General features: G+C 40.7%; 1 protein-coding gene across 1 annotated transcript; it reads right to left on the bottom strand.

The window, feature by feature from the left end:
* Positions 1-1420: 1420 nt before the first annotated feature.
* On the bottom strand, positions 1421-22004 carry LOC140230492 (uncharacterized). Its single transcript, XM_072310647.1, has 10 exons — positions 21791-22004; positions 16842-16974; positions 15245-15345; positions 14080-14138; positions 13202-13328; positions 11576-11751; positions 10248-10371; positions 7843-7941; positions 6849-6914; positions 1421-5926 (listed from the first exon to the last, which is right to left on the bottom strand). Exons 1-10 carry the CDS (start codon positions 21948-21950, stop codon positions 2025-2027), a joined length of 4947 nt encoding a protein of 1648 aa, XP_072166748.1. The 5' UTR covers positions 21951-22004; the 3' UTR covers positions 1421-2024.
* Between the last annotated feature and the right edge of the window lie 9 nt (positions 22005-22013).

Here is a 22013-nt window from a genome sequence, read left to right as displayed (position 1 = left end):
CTTGGGCCACCATAAACATTGAAATCAGGCCACTAAATTTCTAAAAAGTTTATCTTTTGGTGACCTGACTGGGCAAGTAGGATCGGAAATGGATCGGTTAAGGTTCCTTTTATTTGAAATAGAGATATTAGTGGCTCGAACCACAGAAAAAGTTTGTGTTGAGCCCTGTCTATATTATAATGAACAACAACATAATTAGATGCACCTCTCACAAGCTCCCGCATGATCCTTTCATATCTACTAAATGCTCAGCATTCTTGTCCTGGCTTTTCACATTTACTTGAACCCTTCACGGAAAAAGAAAAGGGGGGGGGGGGAGAGTATATGCCGCCGTGATTAATTTCAGATCTTTTTTTAGATAGAAACATATGAGTTGAGACTAGGATAGCTTTGAGAAGACAGAAAAAAAAAATCAGAAGAATGAATGAATCCCTCCATAATGTTTGGCTTGACCTCACAAGTAAAACCATTTCTGGCTAAATACTCCAATCCAAAACATCTGTAATTGTATGCATTCAACATTGAAAATGCTCTCTGTACAACACAATTTTCCGTGTTACACAAATCTCACTGTGCCCAATTGCGTAGTACACGTCAGTATGGTTAAACAAATGTGAAGGGCCCTGGCGCAAGGCTGAATGCTCTGAAAATTCGAATTTTTCATTGTAACAGACTGACTGAAACATAAAAAGACTTCAAACCCAATGTAAGAGTTAATCATTAACCTCTTTACGTTACCCAGTGATGTGTCACATTAACCCGTTGAGGACGAGTCCCAAGTATACTCGGGCAGGTGTCTATGGGAAAGGCGTGTTGTAGCAAAATCAAACCGTCCTCAACGGGTTAAAGGGGAACACAGAAAGGCCAGAAACGGGGCATGGCAACTGAAAACTTAAAATGGACTGCAATGGTTAGGACAACAGATGTGCCTACCCACATACCTTCCCTATCAAGAAGGTGGAAAATATATTTGCATGCATGTGGGCAGCATTATTACAACTGAAATTACTGTCACTTTCTGACAACCATTCTTATCTAATAGACAGCATGGACATAAAACTGCTTGTGATATGCAACTTAGTGCTGTTCCTGCACAGATTGACTTGGACACTTTCAAAAGACAAAAATCCAAGCAGAACATATCTAAAATAACAGAAATTTATCAAAATGTTATAAACAAGCAATTCTCTTATCTCCAACAGAGGCACATATATATATATATATATATATATATATATATATATATATATATATAAATCTTATACGGTACACAATGTAGCAACACAAAATGGCTGATGCAAGTATAATCTTTGTGAAGGAGAGGTTTATAACATTTTTTTGTACCAATGGCAGCTAATGCACAGGTGCACTGAAGTCATTACTAGAGTTCAAATTTTCTTTCAATAGACCCCCCCCCCCAGTGCACGATCTATTTATGATCAGTGAATAAATTCAAGATGGACAAGTACTATACTGTAAAGAAGTCCGAAGTCATAATGCCAGTGCTGACAGTACTATCACTCTTGTTCAGCCACATAAATCTGCTAACAAATGATATTGTGCAGGATCAACAACTGTGTTGTTATTCAACTCAATTCAATTTTGTTCTTTCTGCTCATATAGCTGTTAAACTTGTCACTTGAATACTAATATTCACACAGTTCTCATACGTGGAATAGGCTCTCAATGAAGATCAAGCGTAATTATCATGGGCAAAGTTGCAAAGAAGAACATCAGAACTTTTCAATAACAAACTCAACATTCAAGTGTTTCTCTATAAAGCCAATGTTTGTCACAATATTCAGCAATGGCTTAGTAATAATTGTGAACAACTGTGAAGATTCATCCTTGTCACTGTATCGAACAAGATGCAAAACATCGAAACCAATTGTAACCGAAGTACTTTAATAACAAAGTACATAATATGTATGTGGTACACATGTATAGTGTTGATATTCGACAAAATATTGTACACACACAAACTAGAAACAAATGGAAGGAGATAAACTCCAAATTCCTCACTGTTAGTAAAAGAATGTTTGCCTGGGCCGAAATTGAGGTGAATGACCCCTAAAGTTGGGTCTGAAATGGCCACGCCTGCCACCGCGCCCGGCACCGCGCCCGGCACCGCGCCCAGCACCTCGCCCCCTATGCCGAAACTCCTGATTGGAGCGATGGTGATGATCAAAGCGCCGTGGAGGCTGGTTATCGTCATAGTTTTGCTCAGGCTGAAACTGGTCAGGCCTGTATTTCTCTTGGTATGTGAGACGTTCTCGGTTCAGAGTCTGAATGGACATGGTACTTGCAGATATTTTCCCATGCCCATAGTCCATCTGGATAAACTGCGGCTCCTCTTGGTCCCTGCTTGGGCTCCTATTGTATCGATTTGCATTGTAGGGCCTGGGATGGTTGCTGTGGAAAGGACGCCTCTCCTGAAATTGTTCGTTCATGTCACCTTCGTCACCTCCTCCTACTCCTCTGGACCCGCCAACAACTGGTATTGTGATAAGGTTTTGCTGCTCTGGAATCTTGTGGATTGCATCACGGGAGACGGACATATTCATATTTCTGATTGGGGAGGGTGGTTCAGAAATGGGTGCTGGCTCCGATCGCTTGAGAATTGATTTCAGAGGTTTAATGTTCGAATGTGGGAAAGGTGGGACTGGCTCTGGAGCCGGATTGACGTGCATCTTTGGAGCGAGAGTTGTGGGTGAGACCAGGGTTGGTATGCGGTTGACTGTCATAGGGTCCTGCTGATGGTGCGGCATTGGGCTTGTGACGTTAGACGGCTGGGATTGTAAAACAGGACTCTGGGGTCGTAAAACAGAACTTGGGGGTTGTAAAACAGGACTAGGGGGTTGTAAAACAGGATGTAGAGGTTGCAAAACAGGACTTGTTGGTTGCAAAACAGGATTTGGAGGTTGCAAAACAGGACTTGTTGGTTGCAAACCAGGATTTGGAGGTTGCAAAACAGGACTTGTTGGTTGCAAAACAGGATTTGGAGGTTGCAAAACAGGACTCGTTGGTTGCAAAACAGGATTTGGAGGTTGCAAAACAGGACTTGTTGGTTGAGGAGGTAATGACTGCTGAGGTGAAACGGGGGGTAGAGATTCCGAAGACTCCTGACTGGGCATTCTTTTGGCACTGACTGGAGGAGGACCCGGGGGTGGGCCTGGAGCTCGGATGCCTGACCCTGAGAGCTGTCTGGCCGTTGGTGGTGGGGGGCCAGGTGGTGGCCCAGGGAAACGCCCTCGGACTCTTGGTGAATGTCCGAGGACTGGCACCGGCTGTGGTCCACTTGGGGGTTCATATGAATGTTGGCCTACTACACTGATTCTCTGCCCTTCTACAGGCTTACCACTGATGATTGAACGAATTGGCTGGGCAGCAGGAGGGGGCCTTGGGGATGGATTTGACAGCTGATTAACTACAGGTACAGGCTCCACTTTAAAATTATGCGGTTGGATACTTCCACTGCCTATAGTCATTATTGGCTGTGACTCACTGGACAATTCATCACTACTCACAGAAGTATTTGACAACTGTCTTGTATAGGGTACTGCTTCAATGGGCGAGGGGGTACATGTGGTTCTTTGCTGTATCGGCTCCGGTTGTGGGGGCGGCTCTTTTGCAGCTGGAGGTGGAGGAGGGGGCAGCATAGCTGCAAAAGGAAGTGATGTCACTATCTGTGCGTCAAGTGGCAGAGGTGCAGCAGCCTGTGGGGGTGGAGGAGGCGGTGGAGGAGGAGGTGGCGGTGGTGATGGTGATGATGTGCCTGCTGATTCCAGATCTGCTTTCAATAATCTTACTGGGCTTTGGTTGATGGGTATCCATGGGGCTGACGAGACCTTTGGCACAACTCTTGTACTTGACCCACCTGGTTTTCCATGTGGCTCAGAATACTTACTGGAAACCATTGCAGTTTGGGCATTTGATGGCATAAAAGGTGATTTAGCAGATGCTACAGCAATTGGTGACACATTGGTCCCTAAAAACATCTCATCGTCCTCCTCTGGTATGTCTCCATCCTCTCCCTCCTCCTCTTCCTCCTCTTCTTCTTGATTTCCAGCCAGCTGTGTCATTAGGTGTCCAATGCCAAAAGCTTGGTTAGCTTTCTGAAGTTTCTCCTCAACCTCCGGGTCCACATCCATCTCGTCCTCCTCAGGTTCACTCTGCCTGTCAACTTCAACTCTCCTGCGACCAAAAGCATTGGTTGAAGTAACACGCTTCCCTGGAGTCTTATCATCCACTAAAATTCTTGGCAACGCCTTCTTTACTGGTGGGGGAGGTGGCGGGGGCGATTCCACATCCCTTTCACTGTCAGACTCTATGGCAATCCCTGGTGCTGGTGCAACAGTACCAAGGTTGCTAAAGAAATTGGACAATCTGGGAGGTTCTCCTGGAATGCTCCTACTGCTTATCAGCTTGGTGAGAAATTGCATTGGGTTGGCTGCAAGAGATGGGGCAGCATTCTGCAGAAAATTGGAGCCCAGGATTCTTGGTTCTGCTGGAGGCATGTCTACTGGTAGCACTGGTGGTACTGCCTGAGGAACTGGAGGTGGCTCTGATGGGGCAGGTGTCAATGATGCCATGCCACCTGCTGGTTCCACTTCCGTATGTGACTCTTCCTGTGGCGAGTTCTCATCTCTCAATGGCGTTCCTGAGCGCATCACCTCCTCATCTTGTGGCTGGCCAAATTTGTACTCGGATGCAGGTGGTCTCTGAGTATTCCTGTAATCAAATGCATCACCTGAGGGCTCATAAGCATTTTGTGTTGAGTCTGCACCACCATATGTATTTGGATATGTTGTGGGTTGGGGCTGCAGTACATCTGTTGTGGGTGTGGGGTTGTAGGGTGCAGAGTATGAAGGGTTGTACATTGATGGTGTTTCTGTAGTCGTGTATGATGAAACTGTTGGAGAGGAATATGACATAGAGCTTCCAGCAGAAGTAACAGGAGGGGTGTATGCAGAGGATGCCACAGGACTGTAGTTTGTAGACTCCGTTTGGCTATACGACGGATTTGCAGACGATGCGTATGTTGCTGAGTTTCCAGTGTTGTAAGAAGAAGCAGTTGCTGGATTATATGTGGATGGTGAAGATGGGCCATAATCAGTTGCTGTTCCAGGGTTATATTGGCTGGGAGCTGCTGGATTATATGTTGTTGATACTGCAGGCGTGTATGCAGTCGACACAGACGAGCCTGTTGCAGGATACACTGGTGCCACAGCTGGTGCGGTCGGAGTATATGGTGGCACAGCTGTGGACTCTGTTGGGGTGTATGCTGGTGGAACAGATGACACTGTTGGGGTATATTGTGGTGTCACGTCAGGTGCTGTAGGTGCATAAGTAGTAACGCTTGGTACACCTGTAGGAGCAAATACTGATGAAACGGTAGAAGCAGCAGACACAAAAGTGGTCGACTCCGCTGGTGCAGATGGCACGTATGCATCCGTCACCCCAGGGTTGTACTGCGTTGCTGGTGGTGTGTAAGCACTTGTTGTTGAGCTGTATCCAGTTGAATCTGCACTGTTGAAGGTTGTGGTTGATGTGGGATTGTAAACAGCTGAGGCCACAGGGGTATAGGTCATCCCAGCAGTAGGGTCGTAGGCACCTGTAGTCGGAGGCTGGTAGGATGTGGAGACCTGAGGGGTGTAGCCTGGGGTCATACTTGGCGTGTACACCTGCTGACTGGTTTGAGGTGCCTGACTTGTCACAACATTTTGACCTTGGGAGGCAGGCTGGAAGTCAAAGGAGCTACTGTAAGGAGTCTGAACAGGTACATTTGGAGACAGGGAAGGTATTTTTTCCCCAACAGACGTGGGAGCTGTAGCAAAAGTGGGACTGCTGGCTATGACTGAAATCTTCTGACCAGGGGCTGCCCTATCTGCCACAGCATGCCGTTTGGTTGCTTTCGACATGGCTCCTGCAAAAACACACACACAAAAAAAACCAAGACAAATAAAGCCACTGAAAGCGCTCAATAGGTCCGTCATTTGTCAGAATATCTATTTCAACAGATTGGATTTCTTCCTGTCATTACAGCACCCTTGCTTCAATAATGAACATATGAGGAAAATCAAATCAGCTAACAATACCTGACAACTGCACAATAATATGCACACAAGGACATCTTTTACAGTAATGCAATGCACACCAATAAACGTTGAATCCTTCTTAAAATTACATGCATATTTCATATTTCATATTTCATAAGAGGTTTCTGAATATCTCGCAAAACGTTAAAAGCTAAATCCTCACCTCAACCAGAACTGTACACACCCTCTATGTCTGATTAAAAAAATAATAAAATAAAAAACTAACCTCAGGTCACTCAGGAATATGCTCCCCTTTTGCACAGAGAATAGAGGTTGGATTTTTTTTTTTCAGGGTCTGAATAAATTCACTGGAAATCTTTAGTATTGTTGTACCCATCATAAAGGAGCTTCCAGCTTTATTATTCAAAGGAAAGTTCTATTATTTACCTAACTCTACAATATGCCAGTTTAAAAAAGAATCTAATTTTCAAAGTTCTAAAAGGGAAACACAAACTTTGAACAACTGTACCTGTGAATATCAAGTCATATATGTTACATACAGTTTACATAAATTAAAAATTAATATTATGTAGCCAGTGACAAATTTTGCATCAAGTGACCAAGACATTCTCCTTTTTAAAGTTAGGATATTAATTTAAAAATAAAAATGTATGGCATTGAACAGTTTTCTTTAAAATAGAAAATAGATCAAGCTCATTGAATTCGAAACAAGAAGAAATCAATTAAAAATAATGCTTCCGGCAACACTGTGTGGCAGAGGCATAAAAATAGTCACTTGGCTGGACTTACTTGAATTCAAAGAAGTTTTCTTCCCTAGAGCCTGTGAATGCCTCGTTGACTTTGTGGGAACAGCAGCTGGAAAATTGATACAAGTCACATATCAAGTTAAAGACTACAAACACTGTGCATGAAAGGATGTCTTGCCTCTGGTTGATGGGAACAGGAAAAGAAAAAAAAAAAGAAAAACAAAACAATAATAATAATAATGGTAATAACCCCAAAAAAAAAATAATAACTAAGTAATTTCAAAGCATGGGTCAGTATCCTCCTCGCAAATTGGCATCTAAACAAAAACTTGCTCCAGCTAAAGTGTGAAGGCTGAGCTAAAACTCTTTATAGATATATCAATGTGGATTACAAACACAAATGATGCTACAGCAAGGCATCTCTCTTGGTGCAAAGTGATTTCAACAGGGTCAAGCACCATTCACTTTGCATGTAGAAAAGACTGTGACTCCCATGTTGTCTATGTTTCAGTTCTGAAAGCCACTTTGTTTACAATGCCCCTCCCCGAAAAAAAAACTTTGAGTTTATATCAAGAGGAAATTTGCCCATGCAGTTTAGGAATGCTCTGTAAAAAATCTTTATCTTGGCTGCCAACTTTTGCAGACCAAGAGACATACTTTGCAGGAAATTGTTTTTGTTTTTGTTTTTGTTTGTTTGTTTGTTTGTTTGTTTTGGTTAAGAAATCAGAAAACTACACATGATAAATCACAAAAATTAATATATCTAAAAACAAAAATTAAATTTCAAAGATTTATTCTCTTAATCTTGATGAAGAAAAAATACCAGTTGGCATTCTGTCAGAGTTTTTTTTTTTTTCTGATAAATTTGCTCGAAGCCAATCAGATGCAAGGATTTCATTAGTTTGTCTTTCAACAGTATGTCTGCAAAAATGTCTGACAAAATGCTTCATGAAATGCCCCCTGGTTTATGAATAGGTCTTAAAACAGCAATCTCTCTGAAGTTGATTCTCAGCAAAAGATTTTTTTTTTTTTTTTACCAATGATTTTCCCTTGTCCCCCAGCATCCTCTTCTTCGGAGAGCTCCATGTCCTCCAGGTCTCTGTTGACACCGTCAGCTTCCTGTGGTGGGGTGGCCCCTAGGAAACCAAGACGCCAAGCGAGATCAACAAACGCTCAGAAGGGTAAAATGCAGGGCATTAAAAGACGATATTTTGAACACTTCCACGAATGGACTTTTGAGATAAGGCCCCATACTTTGAACAGTCACGTGCCTAATTTCCCGTACTCGCCTGCCAGCAGTTTCACTTGCCAAGGACAAGTGAATACCAGGGTAAGTGGGTTTGAATCACCCTGCAATGCTTCTTTAAAAGCAGGGAATGAAATAAAGCAGTCAGTAACAACATGTTTTTTTTTCTCTTTCTTTCTTTCTTTCTTTTTTTACAAGGATGACCACTTGTGGTGAAAGACTGCAAGGCCTAAAAAACACAAACAAAAACAAAACAAAAACAAACAAGCAAAAAACACATACACAAACAAACACAAACATGTCCAACACTTCTGAATAAAACAATGTTGTAAAGAAATGCAAACTTGTCAGAAATATTGTGCAAGTCACTTATTGCAGCAAGTCATTGAAACAGAGAACAAAGTGCTTTCCATACGATTAACCCTATTCTAACTGGGGGGGGGGGGGGGTCAAATTGACCCCCCCCTCGACGTTTCGCGCCACGATTTCGCAACGCGCAAAGATTTTGCCGCGTCGTTCCACGACTTTTTTCATTTGAGTCTCCCGCATATTTTGAGACCAAATTTGTGATGTCCGGATACACCGTTCTGAAGTTATGCAATGTTTTGCATATGATGACATAAATGGTACCCTGGGGTACCAGAAAAAAATCGGCCATTTTGTTGAATTATTTTTTTTTTTTTTTTAGGGCTGTACCCTGGGTTACCAAAAAGTGGGAAATTAATTTTTTTGTGTGTGATTAATTCTTCAACATTCAATTATGGCCATTATTCTTGTAAAAAAAACCCTCTTCATCCTGTAGTTTTCTCACTTAATCCCTGAGCCAGCAGGGTCATAATAATGCCATCTGCCTCCGCCTTATCCCCGGCGTCACTGGCCTTCTGAAACACCTCCAGAACATCGGCGGCCCCTTCCTTCCCCAACTTTTTCCAGCCTCTCCTCTCTGGAAATTTTCCTTCTTTTCCGGCCCTTTCCTTTCAGTGCGGCATAGCCCCCATCACCTGCTGGCATTTTTGCAGCTTGATCCTAATTGCGAAAGGATATTTTGTTCGGCACAAAGTGCACAAAGCTTACAAAATTACGGGATCGAAACTACGTCTACGAGATCGTAACTTTGGCACAGCTAGCGGGCTATTATAATAGTGCGTGTAGTCAGTGCATGAAGCGCTATACTGAGTATCGCACCGTACCACGGGTCAGTACAGTGCGCATACGTAACGCAGTAACTCTGCGGTTGTACTCGAGTGAACGTGAGATGGCGCTACACAACGTGGTACCCCGGGTTACTACGATACCCCGGGGTAGCGCGTGGTGCATCATATGCATGTCAACCCGAAAACCGCTCAAATTCATGATTTCGTGTGCAAATCCAATGCAAACTGTCTTTTTTTGTTGAATTGATATAAATTAGATTATTTCAACTTTTAGCCATTGAAATAAATCAACTCTAATGTAGATAAGCTTGAAAAAGTGCCTCCAACAAATTTTGGCAAAAAAACAATAGAAAACAAAAGATCGAAAAAACAATAAAATACATAAGAAATTAACAAAACAATAAAAAACAAAAGAAAATGATTTTGATTGCACTATTTTTTTACAAGAAAATTGTTTGATGTGTCTTGAGGAACTTTGACACAAAAATGTAATAATCCTTCAGTCTTTTTGATGGAGTTATAGGTGAAAACATGATTTCATGTGTTAATTTGCATAATTAATTTATTAAAAAATATGAAATCAAAATTTTTCTATTGTATGACCATGTAATCTTGTAGTTGACATCCGGCTCTATGTTCAGGCAAAATTTTGCGGCGATCGCGCGATCGGCGGCCGAGATCTGAAGGGGGGGTCAAATTGACCCCCCCCCCCCCCCAGTAAAAACTTGGTCTCAAATAGCCCAGTTAGAATAGGGTTAATCAAAACACTTAATAGTCTTGTTATGGTATGTACAAATGTATGAAAAAAAAATTCATCTTGAGTGTATAGACATGTCATTTCTTATATGAAGCTTTGGTCAATTCAAGCTGCATGACGTGGCTTGCTATAGATCTACTTTTTATTAATTATTTACAACCTTTTAAGAAAACTTATGCTGGTGTACTCTTGAGGCTTCAAGGAAGTAACAATAGAGGAATCAATCCTTTATTGTTTTTATTCTGCAGTGGGATGTTGATACTCGGATCAAAACTTCTTCCATACCTGGCGAGGGGGCATCGGAAGAGGGTGATGGAAGTGGACTCAAATCCATCTCTGGGAGGACCTTCTTGTAGTCGTCAAGCCTTTTCTTGAGGCTTGTCACTCGTGTGCCAAAGTTCTTGTAAGCCTGAGATGGAAGATGCAGGGAATCGCACAGAAATATGAAAGCTTAGAGAGTAAGTAAAAAAAAAATTAAACAGTAGGATAGGTGACATACCTGTACATACTTGTATGAATGAACACATTGCACAATCAGAAAAATCTTTGCAGATTTACCATTTGACATCAAATCCATCTGAAAAAACACATCTCGGTCTTAACAAAGATTACACAGCACAGTGAGCGAGAAATCTGCATGTTATTACGCATATATACTGTCAACAAGAGTGCTCTACAATACATATTGATATGACAGTGGGCCAGCATTTTGACACACTGCGACAAAGGGTTATCTGAAAGCTATGCATGCAATGGAAACAGGGGTTAAGAGACAATTTTAACTGCAGCATGCAGTCAGCTGACCACTACATACAACCTAAAGGTATGGCCTTTCAATCACATTTAGGTACAGTCCATCAACCATGGGCTTTGAGGATTTCCCTTTGAGCCCTTTGGGTGACAAATATAAATTCAAATCAATTCCTATCCTTTTCACAAAATTACATTCCCATCACATATTCCAAGCAGTAACTAGTGGTTGAAATAATATCTATATATGTATATATATATATATATATATATATATATATATATATATACTTTTTTAAGTTAAAATTAAATAACAAATGAACTGAACATCTGTGCTTGCAATGTCATTTCAACAATAAAAGTGTTTGTTTATATCTTTCATTCCTGCCAAATCATATGACCATTAACCATATTTCAATCTGAACTTATCAGAGATTTTTTGTTGTTGTTGTTTTTTTTTCAACCTTGATGTGATCTTTGACCTTTAACCTACGCCACTTGTGTTGAATAAAGTGTCTGTTTATTTCAATCCTTCCTATCACCTCAAATTAACATTACACATTGTCACTTGAAGTCAAGGCTAGAAATTGACACTGTCAGCCAAAGTTCAATGACCTTTGACTGTGAAAGTTATTCTCAAAATCTACACAAGAAAAACATATCTCATGTTGCACACCTGATAAATGCATTACAGAAATATGTCACAAGGTTTTCCTTTCACCTGTTGATGAAATCTGTAATGAACCCATGGATGGAACGATGGCCAGCCAGCCAAACAGACAACCCCAAAACATAATGCCCCTAGCATCCTCTTGGGGTAGGGGCAGAGATCCCTAGTCGAATTAAAGTAAATAAATGCTCACATTTGCAACGATTTTGGCCTCCCCCATCTGAGCTTCGTAGAAGATTTCACTCTTCTCCAGCATATCCACAAGCTGCTTCCTCAGCTCAACCTCCTTCTCCAGGGCGGTCACAAAGTCCTCCAGCCTGTCAGCTGCATCCTCAAACTGCTGGGAGAAGCGCTTCCCACCCGCTCGGTCTGTGTTGAGGAGTTGGGAGGAGGGAATGAATTCAGTCATATTTTCCATACATACATTGTATTCACATAACTACAAGCACTTGGGGTGTGTTTCCACTGAATGATAGAAATTAGAGGTGATGCGCAGTGATGTGGGTAACACCTCATAATTTTCCTCAGTAGAAACACATCGTGTAGAGGGTGATGCAAGGTAATGCCTGGTGATCCATCATCCACCTTTATAGGTAGCTGATGTGTGGTGATGCAAGGGACGACTTAGAGTAGAAACAGAGTGGGCAACAAAATTTGCAGTGTGTCATAATTTTGCTGTCACAATGCAAACCAGTTACCATTTTCCGAAGTACAGTGCTCACCGCTTAATCGGGAGGGGTCGGGAGACAAGTTTTTCTCCCGTTTAAGCAGTGCTCCCGCTTAAGCGGTGGTTGATATTGGCCCGTGTAAACATCACAACATGAAGCCCAGTATGTGGGCATTACACTAAACCATGCAGTTATCAAACCCGCCGATAACCACAGCAGCAGGTATACGCGCGCTACGACACACAGACACAAAACAGCGATAAGACATAGCAGTCTCATAATTTTGGCAAATGCTTCATTGGGACAAACCTTCATTCATTTGATCCACAAAATAACCCTTTTTTTAGAGTTCAAGGTACATAAAGTCACGATGCCTGTAGACCCTATTAATGCATAGAAAGAGGCAGCTATGCTAACTTCCACATGCTGCTGTAACATGTAAACAGCATGCACATTATGACGACACTGATTGCGATAATCGTATGAACACATTTTTCTCATATTCATGCTCCCTTGTCACACACAAGCACACACACACACACATACTATGCATGAACCCTGAGAGCATGAGCCGCATGCAGGGAAGGTGACTCTCCATATCACAATGAAGGCGTACAGTACACGAGCAGTACGCTGACGACGCTCGATAAGATGACCACCTCTGCGCTACGTCACACTGCCTAGCGGCAAATGTTTAGATTACAGTTGCCATAATCTATCGGGATCTGGTGAGAAAATAATCCTTCTGGTACGGAAATAAAATCCCTGCAATTATCTCTAAGGATTTACTTAACTAATTTCAGACATCAATGGCGAACAATGGAAGTGTTTCAGCCAGATTTGTCCCAACAAAGCAGTTCATGGTTTTGATTAAGTGGTGGAAATACCACATGAAAAATTTGTTTCATCAAGTTTTGTTGCACTTAAGCGGGGTTCCCGCTAAAGCGGTTCCGGATTAATGGGTGAGCACTGTATATGCTGCCAAAGCTCTTAACTGCCATGGCAGTGGTGAGCTGTTTGAAGTGCTCACTCAATTGTTGTGACTGTCCACGATATTGAAAATATGGAATTCACCTCACCTGACTAAGCACGAAAGATTTACCCATGCGAAAAGGTCCACTTTTACAGTAGTTGTACAATCATACGCATACCTTTCAGCTGCGATATCGTGTCCACACTGGTGACATCGAGATTCATGTTGGACAGCTGTTTGAACTTGAACTCCACCTCATCCTGGAAAGTTGTGATTTCCTCGATGGCGTCTGGCACCTCCTCTGGCTGGGAGGTATAAGGGACGAATGAAACCCGTGGAATGAGGTATAGGCAAAATACTGCAGCAAAATACTGCAGTAAAATATCTCGGACATAAATTACAATGTACATATCTGAGGATCCCACATCAACCGTTTGTTAGCTTTCTGTAAATATCAACACAAAATTTATGCTCAACAAGACACAGGTATGACTAAAAGCAACACAGGAATTGAAAGTGACTGGGGGTGAGAATAATCTTTCGGGGGAATTAATGCATAAATGACAAAGGAAATTCCCTTCTGCATACTTGAATTATGGCATGATTTAGCTTTTTACAGCATTCGTTGCATTGACTGAAGCACAATACAAGGCTAGAATGTCATGGGAAGTGCACATAATGTCTGCAAATGGGATATGTCAGGGCATCAGTACTAATACTATCAATTACTGTTAACACACAAACATATGTTAGTTGTTTCAATACGTACAAACCAAGAAGTGAGGAAAATGTAGTGCCTGAATATGGGTGATTGATAATGTACCAGTGACATAACCATTACACTGCACCTTATGTGAGCTCATTTTGTTTTTTTTTTGGAGGAAATTTTAGAGTTTTCCTTCCTTGAAGACAGTAGGTCATTTGTGTTACGGGTGGAAATATCTTTTCGAAATGTTCAATTCGTGACTATCAGTCCAGTTGTGAAATCCATGAATGTACAAACACTACAAAATATACCATGACATACAATACATTAGTCACACAATTAGTTCATACCTGAAATTCTTCCAGGAATTTTGCATCCACTTTTGGCTTTGGAGGTTTCTTGGAAACAGCTAGGAAAAAGAGAGAAACATGTACATTATGAAGGCATTGGAAGTACTTACTGGTGCTTTCATTAAAAAGAAAGAAAGAAAGAATTAAAAAACAAAAAGAATCACAAGGTGCAAACTCCAGAGGGCAAATAGTGATATGTGTATTACGATTTTCTCTTAAAAAAAAAAAATCCCATATACATATAAAATTTGATAGATGAAAACATTTAATATGCACACCATCTTGCTTCTTAATTCTCTTGCTCATGCACATACAATGACAGATTTGCAGAGCACACATCTAGCGTTCGAATGAAGATATGATACCGTATTACATTTTAACATGCAATGTTAATTTTTTTTTTCAATAATAAAGAAAAGATACAAAAAGAATGCTGCTGTCCTTTTATTCTGACAAGAGCCAGTCAGGAAAATCATGTGACAGAAGTGTACGCACACACATACGGGTAACTGTAACAGAAGGATACATACATATACTCATGGGTACCACGAAACTGTCTAACAGGGAAGATAAACAAAGCCAACTGATTTGCTCACAACTACCACAGTACAGTTCATGTTTCTGGACTAGAAATCCAAAAGGCAGTATAGCTCATTAACAAAATATGAACATTCTTTGCAAGCATGGGCGAGCACCACATACGTGTACACTCTCTCAGACTTCAAAGTGCAAATGTATACATGAAGACATATGGTAACTATTCATAGATCTGTAAGAAATGGTGAGGTATGGTATGCTATAAACTGCTGTCTTTCTTAGTTAGGTCAAAACATTTATCAGACTGCTAAGTTTTTCATTTTGGTTAGCAAACCCACTTCATGCACAGAAAGGCTTTGACTAGCTCCTACATTGACAAATTATACAAAGTACTGCATGAAAGGACATGGAAAAGAACTGTTAAATCTGCAGAGGGAAAGAGTGAATAACAAAAAATAGAAATACTCATGATGATTTACAGTGGAGTACTGCATGCCTGTTTACTACTGTCGAAGACCACACTGAAGCCCTAGATACATGTACTGGTTGTGCCCCATGATGTGAAGTACAAGAACTTCTAATCACACAATGAAGCCCCTGAAGAAACAAGGCTGAAGCAGTTGCTTACCTGTTGCTGCATTAAGCTTGTCACAAAAGTCAAGTTCATACACTTTTCTCTCTCCCCAGATTTTGAAGAGCCGCAAGACATTCTTCTTGATGGCATCTTCCCTAAGAAAATATCACAGCAAATGAATGTGCATTTGTACATCTGCTTGGTATAGTGATTCAGTTATCAATACTGAAAAAAAAAAAAAATCAAACTTGCAACTTGCTCCAGACTTGAATACATTTTGCTCTTAGGCAAAGACTGTATTAATAACTGATTTCTCTACAGAAATGACATTGTAAACAAGCAGATACTTTACTTTGAGGAGTAGACCGTGGAAAGATTTACACAATACTAGAGGAAATTTCCTCATCATGTTCCTTCCTTTAAGTTTTTGCTGTAACTATTCCATTCGCAGTTGGTTACCCCAACACAGTGACCCTGTACTTCTTATTATCGGTGCCTTATACCTGCTCTGCTATATGGAATAATAACATATATCAATGTGTCTGAAAAGGAGTCTTGCCTGCATGTACACTTTTATGCAGCTTCTATAAAACTGAAATGAAGATCAAAATCACAATCCAAATGATGTGAGCTCTGTCACACTGTACCAGTAAATGTTTTGAAATTTAAAAAAAAAAAAAAAATTCAAAGTGACTGGCATATTCCATATGGCCCGCTACAACAAAAGGATCCTAAAGTTGCTGACAGCTGAGCCGAGAAATCGAGTTTGAAGTCACATCATCAAAATTGATCAAAACAATCGGATTTCTGCTTTCGGCATAATTTTGTAGTCTAATGTTTTGTCTATCATCTGCCGAAATTTCGAAGCTAAATGATCAACGGAAAGCTAAGAAATCAGCATTTTTCTGGGCCATGATTGTCCGACCTTCAGCGTAATAGAATCATGTCCGAAGGTTTGGATTTAGCACCGCAGCTAGACTCCGCCCCTAGCAACGAGGGAGTGATCTTATTGGTCAGTGCTGGGCATCCTGATTACTGATTGGTCGTGGGTAGACCGCTTGCGCTAAGCTTGAATGAACATCACAGAGGTCGCTAGAAGCATACCTTCTATTGTCAAGCGGTGAAAACTGTTTCGCCTCCCCTTGATCATGATAGCGTCGGAACGAAAACTTTGAAGGCATTTTTCTCGAAACTCTGATTCCCACAACCACTTGACATGCGCTAATAAAATCATCGATATCTCCTCAATCAAGTAATCTTATGAGTTGTGCTATATATGAAATTAAAGTAGAAGAGTAAGGGAATAATTTCATGCCATTTTCAGAAAATTTTCCTCCCCGGACTTTTTGATCCTTTTGTTGTAGCGGGTCTCATATATACGTTGGTCAGACAATATACCACTGCTTTAAATCTGTAAATGACAAATATTCTATTTTCTCTCTGAACAACCTCAATGCAAACAAAAAACAAAAAAACCCAAAACAATCCATGTCCATTGCACAGGGAGAATAAAAAGTTCAATTCAGAAGACGCTAACAATGGAGTTGACTTTCTTTGTCAGTCGTTTGGTCCTGAGACCTTAAGCAAGACTAGATTTTGACTAAAATGAATATCAAGAATTTTTCAAAGAGCCTCAATTTCAGGGACTTACTTGCAAATCGAAGCTGCTTCTTCCAGGACATTCTTAAAGGCATCCACAAAGACAGTGGTCCCTTTCCGTTTGCTGTTCTGGATCACATCATTCACAAGATACAGGAGGGTGAGCTTGGTGGAAGAAGAGGATGCTGCAAATGGAAAAACAAACAAAACAAACGCAACATGATCAAAATTTATCTAGAGAAATCACAACATGACTACCACTCTAAATATGTGGGTAATTCTTGTGAAATTGAATTTGGATGGAATACTAGTACATGAAAAGCATTATACACTGTATTGTAGAAAGCTGTCTAAAAAAATGATAAAACAGATATCAGCCCCCCCCCCCCCGAAAAAAAACACAATCTAAGGCTGCGTTTATCATCTTTCCCCTGTTTAAACGGCTTTCAAAAGCCGTTTCCAAAGCCCTTTAGAAACGGCTTCCAAAATTGTTGCGTTTATCAACTGTTCGCGAACACGATAACTGGCCTGTCACTGCACAGCTGCATTGCGCAATTTGACCCGAGAAGAGGTCATATAAGGCATGCATGGTTCGTAACTGCAGTACAAAGCCATTTCAAAACAGCTTTGTGTTTATCTCGCTTCAAAAGGCTTCTAGAAACAGGTTTCTGGAAACCCGTTTAGGAAACCTGTTTCGGAAAGCACAAATTTGCGGCTTTCGAAAAGGCTTTCCGAAAAGGCTTTCAAAACAGCTTTGCGTTTATCATCTCGTAAAAATTCCCTGAAAGCCGTTTGGAAAACCTGTTTCTGCTGAGAAAAAGAGTTGATAAATGCACCATAAGACCCCGTTTACAGTGCAGGGCTGAGCCGAGCCGCGGCCGAGCCCCACAATTCTGTCCGTCTACAGTGCCGGGCTCGGCCTGGGCTTTTAGTTCAAACCTTTCAATATTTTGTCCTAGTGGCGCTCTGCTTGTAAACAAACGCAATTTGGTATAGTCTGGTTTCCAGACCCTTTGCCAACTGGATTCCGTGGCGACGAAGTTGCCGTTTGGCAAAGGCCTTTGCTGAAGGAAAAATCCTTTGCAGGACAAAACCACCTTAAACTATACTAGTTTTCGATGTTGAGGGGTTAATATCCTGAATAGCGAAATAGTACGGGCAGAGGGTCTGGAAGCCAGACTAAATTTGGTACCGCATTTGGCCAAGTTTGCGTTTACAGTGAGAAAAGGCCGGGCTCGGCCGGGCTCGGCTGCAGCAGAGCCGCAGCCGAGACTACCTCCAGAGCTTGGCCAAATGCGTGGCCGATTTTGACCCCACATTTGGCCTTTTGCGCGTTTACAGTGAAATGAAAGCTGGATTTCCTCAAAGCTCAAATTTAGGTGGAATTAGAACATGACAGTATCCTACTTCATGCTGGAGGAGTCCTAAGCATAACCGAATGGAAACTGAGGAAGATAATAAGAGGGATTTTCATTCAGTTTATACCCATTTTCTGCTATGGATAAGGTTTTAAGATGAAGAAAGGTTCTTGTAAAGAGTTAAGACTATCGTGAAATTTGAGTTAGAAGCCATGAGGTTTTGTTGTTGTTGTTGATTTCTTTTTTCCCCAAGTCCATCAATTCTGTAAATCTGCCTGGTTCTGAACTGTATAATGACAATTAAATTTAAGTTTAAACCACACCAGTATCTTTCCAGACAGTCTAGAAATGATTTTATAGACATCAAACCCTACACAAGGAAACAAAAGAGAGTTTGGCATTAGATTTATGATTATATTGAACCAGCATCTCAGTAATTTTCTGCTCTAAATAGCCTGCACCGTGGTGTGAAATGCCAGTGCTGCGCCTTAAAGGGAAGGTAAACCCAAAAAGCAATGTGGATTGAGTGAAAGCAGCAACATTAGTAGAACACATCAGTGAAAGTTTGAGGAAAATCGGACAATCGATGCAAAAGTTATGAATTTCTAAAGTTTTGGTGGTGAAACCGCTGGATGAGGAGACTACTACAGGATATGACGTATGAGTGGACAGCAATACAAAGAAAATATAAAGGAAATTCAACAAAAATTCACTTTTCTAGAATTATGAAAGAGCAATGGACCAACCTCTTTCAGAAAGCAGGGGGAATAATTGCTACCCCTAACATATGTCAATATCAAGTTGATGGAATTTGTAATTTTCATGAAAAATGGATTTTTGTAGAATTTTCTTTATATTTTCTCGGTATTGTTGTCCACTCATACGTCATAACCTCTAGTAGTCTCCTCGTCCAGCGGTTCCAACACCAAAACTTTAAAAATTCATAACTTTTGCATCGATTGTCCGATTTTCTTCAAACTTTCACTGATGTGTTCTACTAATGTTGCTGCTTTCACTCAATCCACATTGCTCTTGGGGTTTATCTTCCCTTTAAATTTCACAGGCTTGATACACATAAAGATGTCATAGTGTATGTGATGTCTTCTTGCATAGGAATATTCAAACAAAAAGGATTTAAACATTTTTATCCATCTCTGCTACGAACAATCTTCAAACAAACTTCAATGTAAAATGTCGCCATAGGCGACTGGTACAAGCTGTATGCCTCTGCTCACATGGTTCTCCCAATAGGTCTCGAGTATATCTCAACAATGACAATGACAATGTGTTACACATATTGGCAAAAAATTGAAATGACATGCTTGTCACAAATGTATTGGGTGTTTACTTTCCTTGAGCAATGTTTCATTGGACGAATGGCTAAATTGTTGAAGAGGATGAGTGTTTGGGAATTTGAGCATTTTTACTTGACGCTCGACCCTTGCCCTTTGACCCCATGCCCAACAATTCTTCAAATAATCAGTAACTGGAAACATCCATTTTCATAGCAATCCTTTGAGCTGCATGCAAAATATGGAAAAAACATTATGACACTTAAGCATTTTCACTTGACCTTTGAACCAATGGCCAAATCTTTCGCTATTTGTGCATTACCTGCACAATGAGTCTTTAAAGAATCATTGTGCAGGCAACCCATATAATATACCCACACCATATTTTGATTAAGTTTATGCATTGAGTAATCTCCAAGGTATGGAGAAACAGTGTTATTTCAGAATTAACTAGAATTACACATTTTAACCTGAACTTTGACCCTTGACCTTTGACTCCATAATTCCTAAGATAATTACTGTCAAGCAGTATATTCATATGGACTAAGTTTCATAAAAGTACATGTACCTTGAGCCATTTCTGATAGGGAGAAAAAAGTGAAATTTTAGCATTTTCACTTGACCTTTGACCCCATGACACAAAACTTTTCCTAGAGAATCTTTATCAAGATCCAAGGCACTGCTGAGATAATGGGGAAATAGTGACCTTGTGCATGTGTATCCAAAAGTTGATAGGCACAACTTTGTCTACTTTACATACTGATGTTAAGTTTCATTAGGATGTTATACCTCAAACAGTTTTGATGTTACGCTGTCCACAAAATTGATTACGGACGGATGGAAGGACAGAAGGATGGAAAGATAGAAGGATGGACAGGCAACCTGAAATGTAATTCCTCCGACGACACTTCATGGTTTATTAAAAAAAAAGAAGAATAACTTGATTTTCCACTTTGGTACATAATGGCTGTTTGATCTTACCATTAAAACACACAAACACAACTCTGGAATTAAAAAAAAAAAAGAAGAAGATGTGAAATACAGCTCTCAGTCACCTATACTGTAACAATGGAACTACTACAAATGGACTTTCATCGCTCGTTAATTAATTCATGCACCTGTTTCTGTTGAAAGTGGCACAAAAGCATTTTAAACATGCTTTCCTGCTTTGATCTTATCATCACCGCCGACAGGCAGCCTGGATAAAAACATGACGACGCTTTGAGAAATCTAAAAACTACATGCGTAAACAATAAGCCAGTTCGGGGTTAGCTCATGGGCACATCGGTACAAATGACCTTTCTTCTTTCTCAGTTGATTAGGCACTCCACGAGTTTTCAAGCGAGAGAAGGTATTTCCCCGACGTAACAATTTATGGAATTCATCAGTCATGTTCAAAGAAAGAATGAACTTGCGTAGACCAGGTGACCAGAATGATCCATCAATTAGCACTTTGGAAAGCATCCATTTCATTATTTCGCATTGAATGTATTAACAATCTTTTTCTATTGATATTGTCAAATACCGCATTTGCTGTCAGGTGGATGTGCTAGCAAGCACCACTCATAATGATCACTTGAATAATCATTACATCACAGATGCTTATCTCAGTGAATAAAAAACCAACATGCTCTGCCGGTACTGATGACCTTTTTCTGCTCATGCTCAAAGTGGAACCCCGAACTGGCTTATTCTCTTAAATCAAGAAAAATGCATGTGCACTTGTAGTGTACATTGGGGAATAATCGCTCAAGTAATTTCAAGTGCGAGATGCGCGTACTTTACAAGAGAAAGCAATTATTTTGGCTGGTGGGTTGTGATTTGTAATCTAATTTTCCAAATTTTTCGCACATTGTTGCAGAGTTAACATGGACAGTAACCGTAGATGACATGTATGTCCTATCATTAAGCCATGTTACATGCTTGTCCACAAGTGTCCACTGCAGTAATTTTCAGTTTTGTGATGTTGCCCAAGAAAACTGTCATGTTTCGGGTTTGCTGCTCCCTTTCATTGGTGTTTATACACAGGCAGTTGAGCCTGAAAAGGTACCTCAGCAAAATTGGACTGCAATGAGGGAAACAGTTCTTTTGTCAGTGTGATGCATGATTGCACAATCGTCATTGTCCAAACATCTGAATGTACACATTAAGATGCACATAATCAGGTGGCAGTGGTGATGATTGGATCAGGGAAAGACCTTCGTTTCTAGTCCATGTGTAGTAGGTCCATGCTGTAACCAAAAGATACAATTTGAGATGAGTAAATTTGTAAAATATCTTTTTTCTTCTTTTTTTCCGGGTGGGGGGGGGGGGGGATTTTTACTGTTCAATAACAGAAAAATTGGACTTACACTCTTTGATGACATCCAGCCAAGAATCCACAATTTGCCGATAGTGGTTTTTGTGATGGATGATCCAGTATGACAGGGTCTGGATGCTGTCCTGTGTGTTAGTCAGCCCTCCAAACCGCTTGCGCAGGCTCTCTGGAGTCACTGATGATGCGGTAGCCATGGTGACGGTATCAGTGATTTGAAGTTCTCTCCCTGACCATTGCAGTTTTGTACATTTGCTGTA

The sequence above is a fragment of the Diadema setosum genome, chromosome 7 (assembly GCF_964275005.1).
Source record: "Diadema setosum chromosome 7, eeDiaSeto1, whole genome shotgun sequence".
NCBI lineage: Eukaryota > Metazoa > Echinodermata > Echinoidea > Diadematoida > Diadematidae > Diadema > Diadema setosum.
Note: the sequence above shows the minus strand (reverse complement) of the source record. Positions and strands in the feature narration are given on the sequence as shown.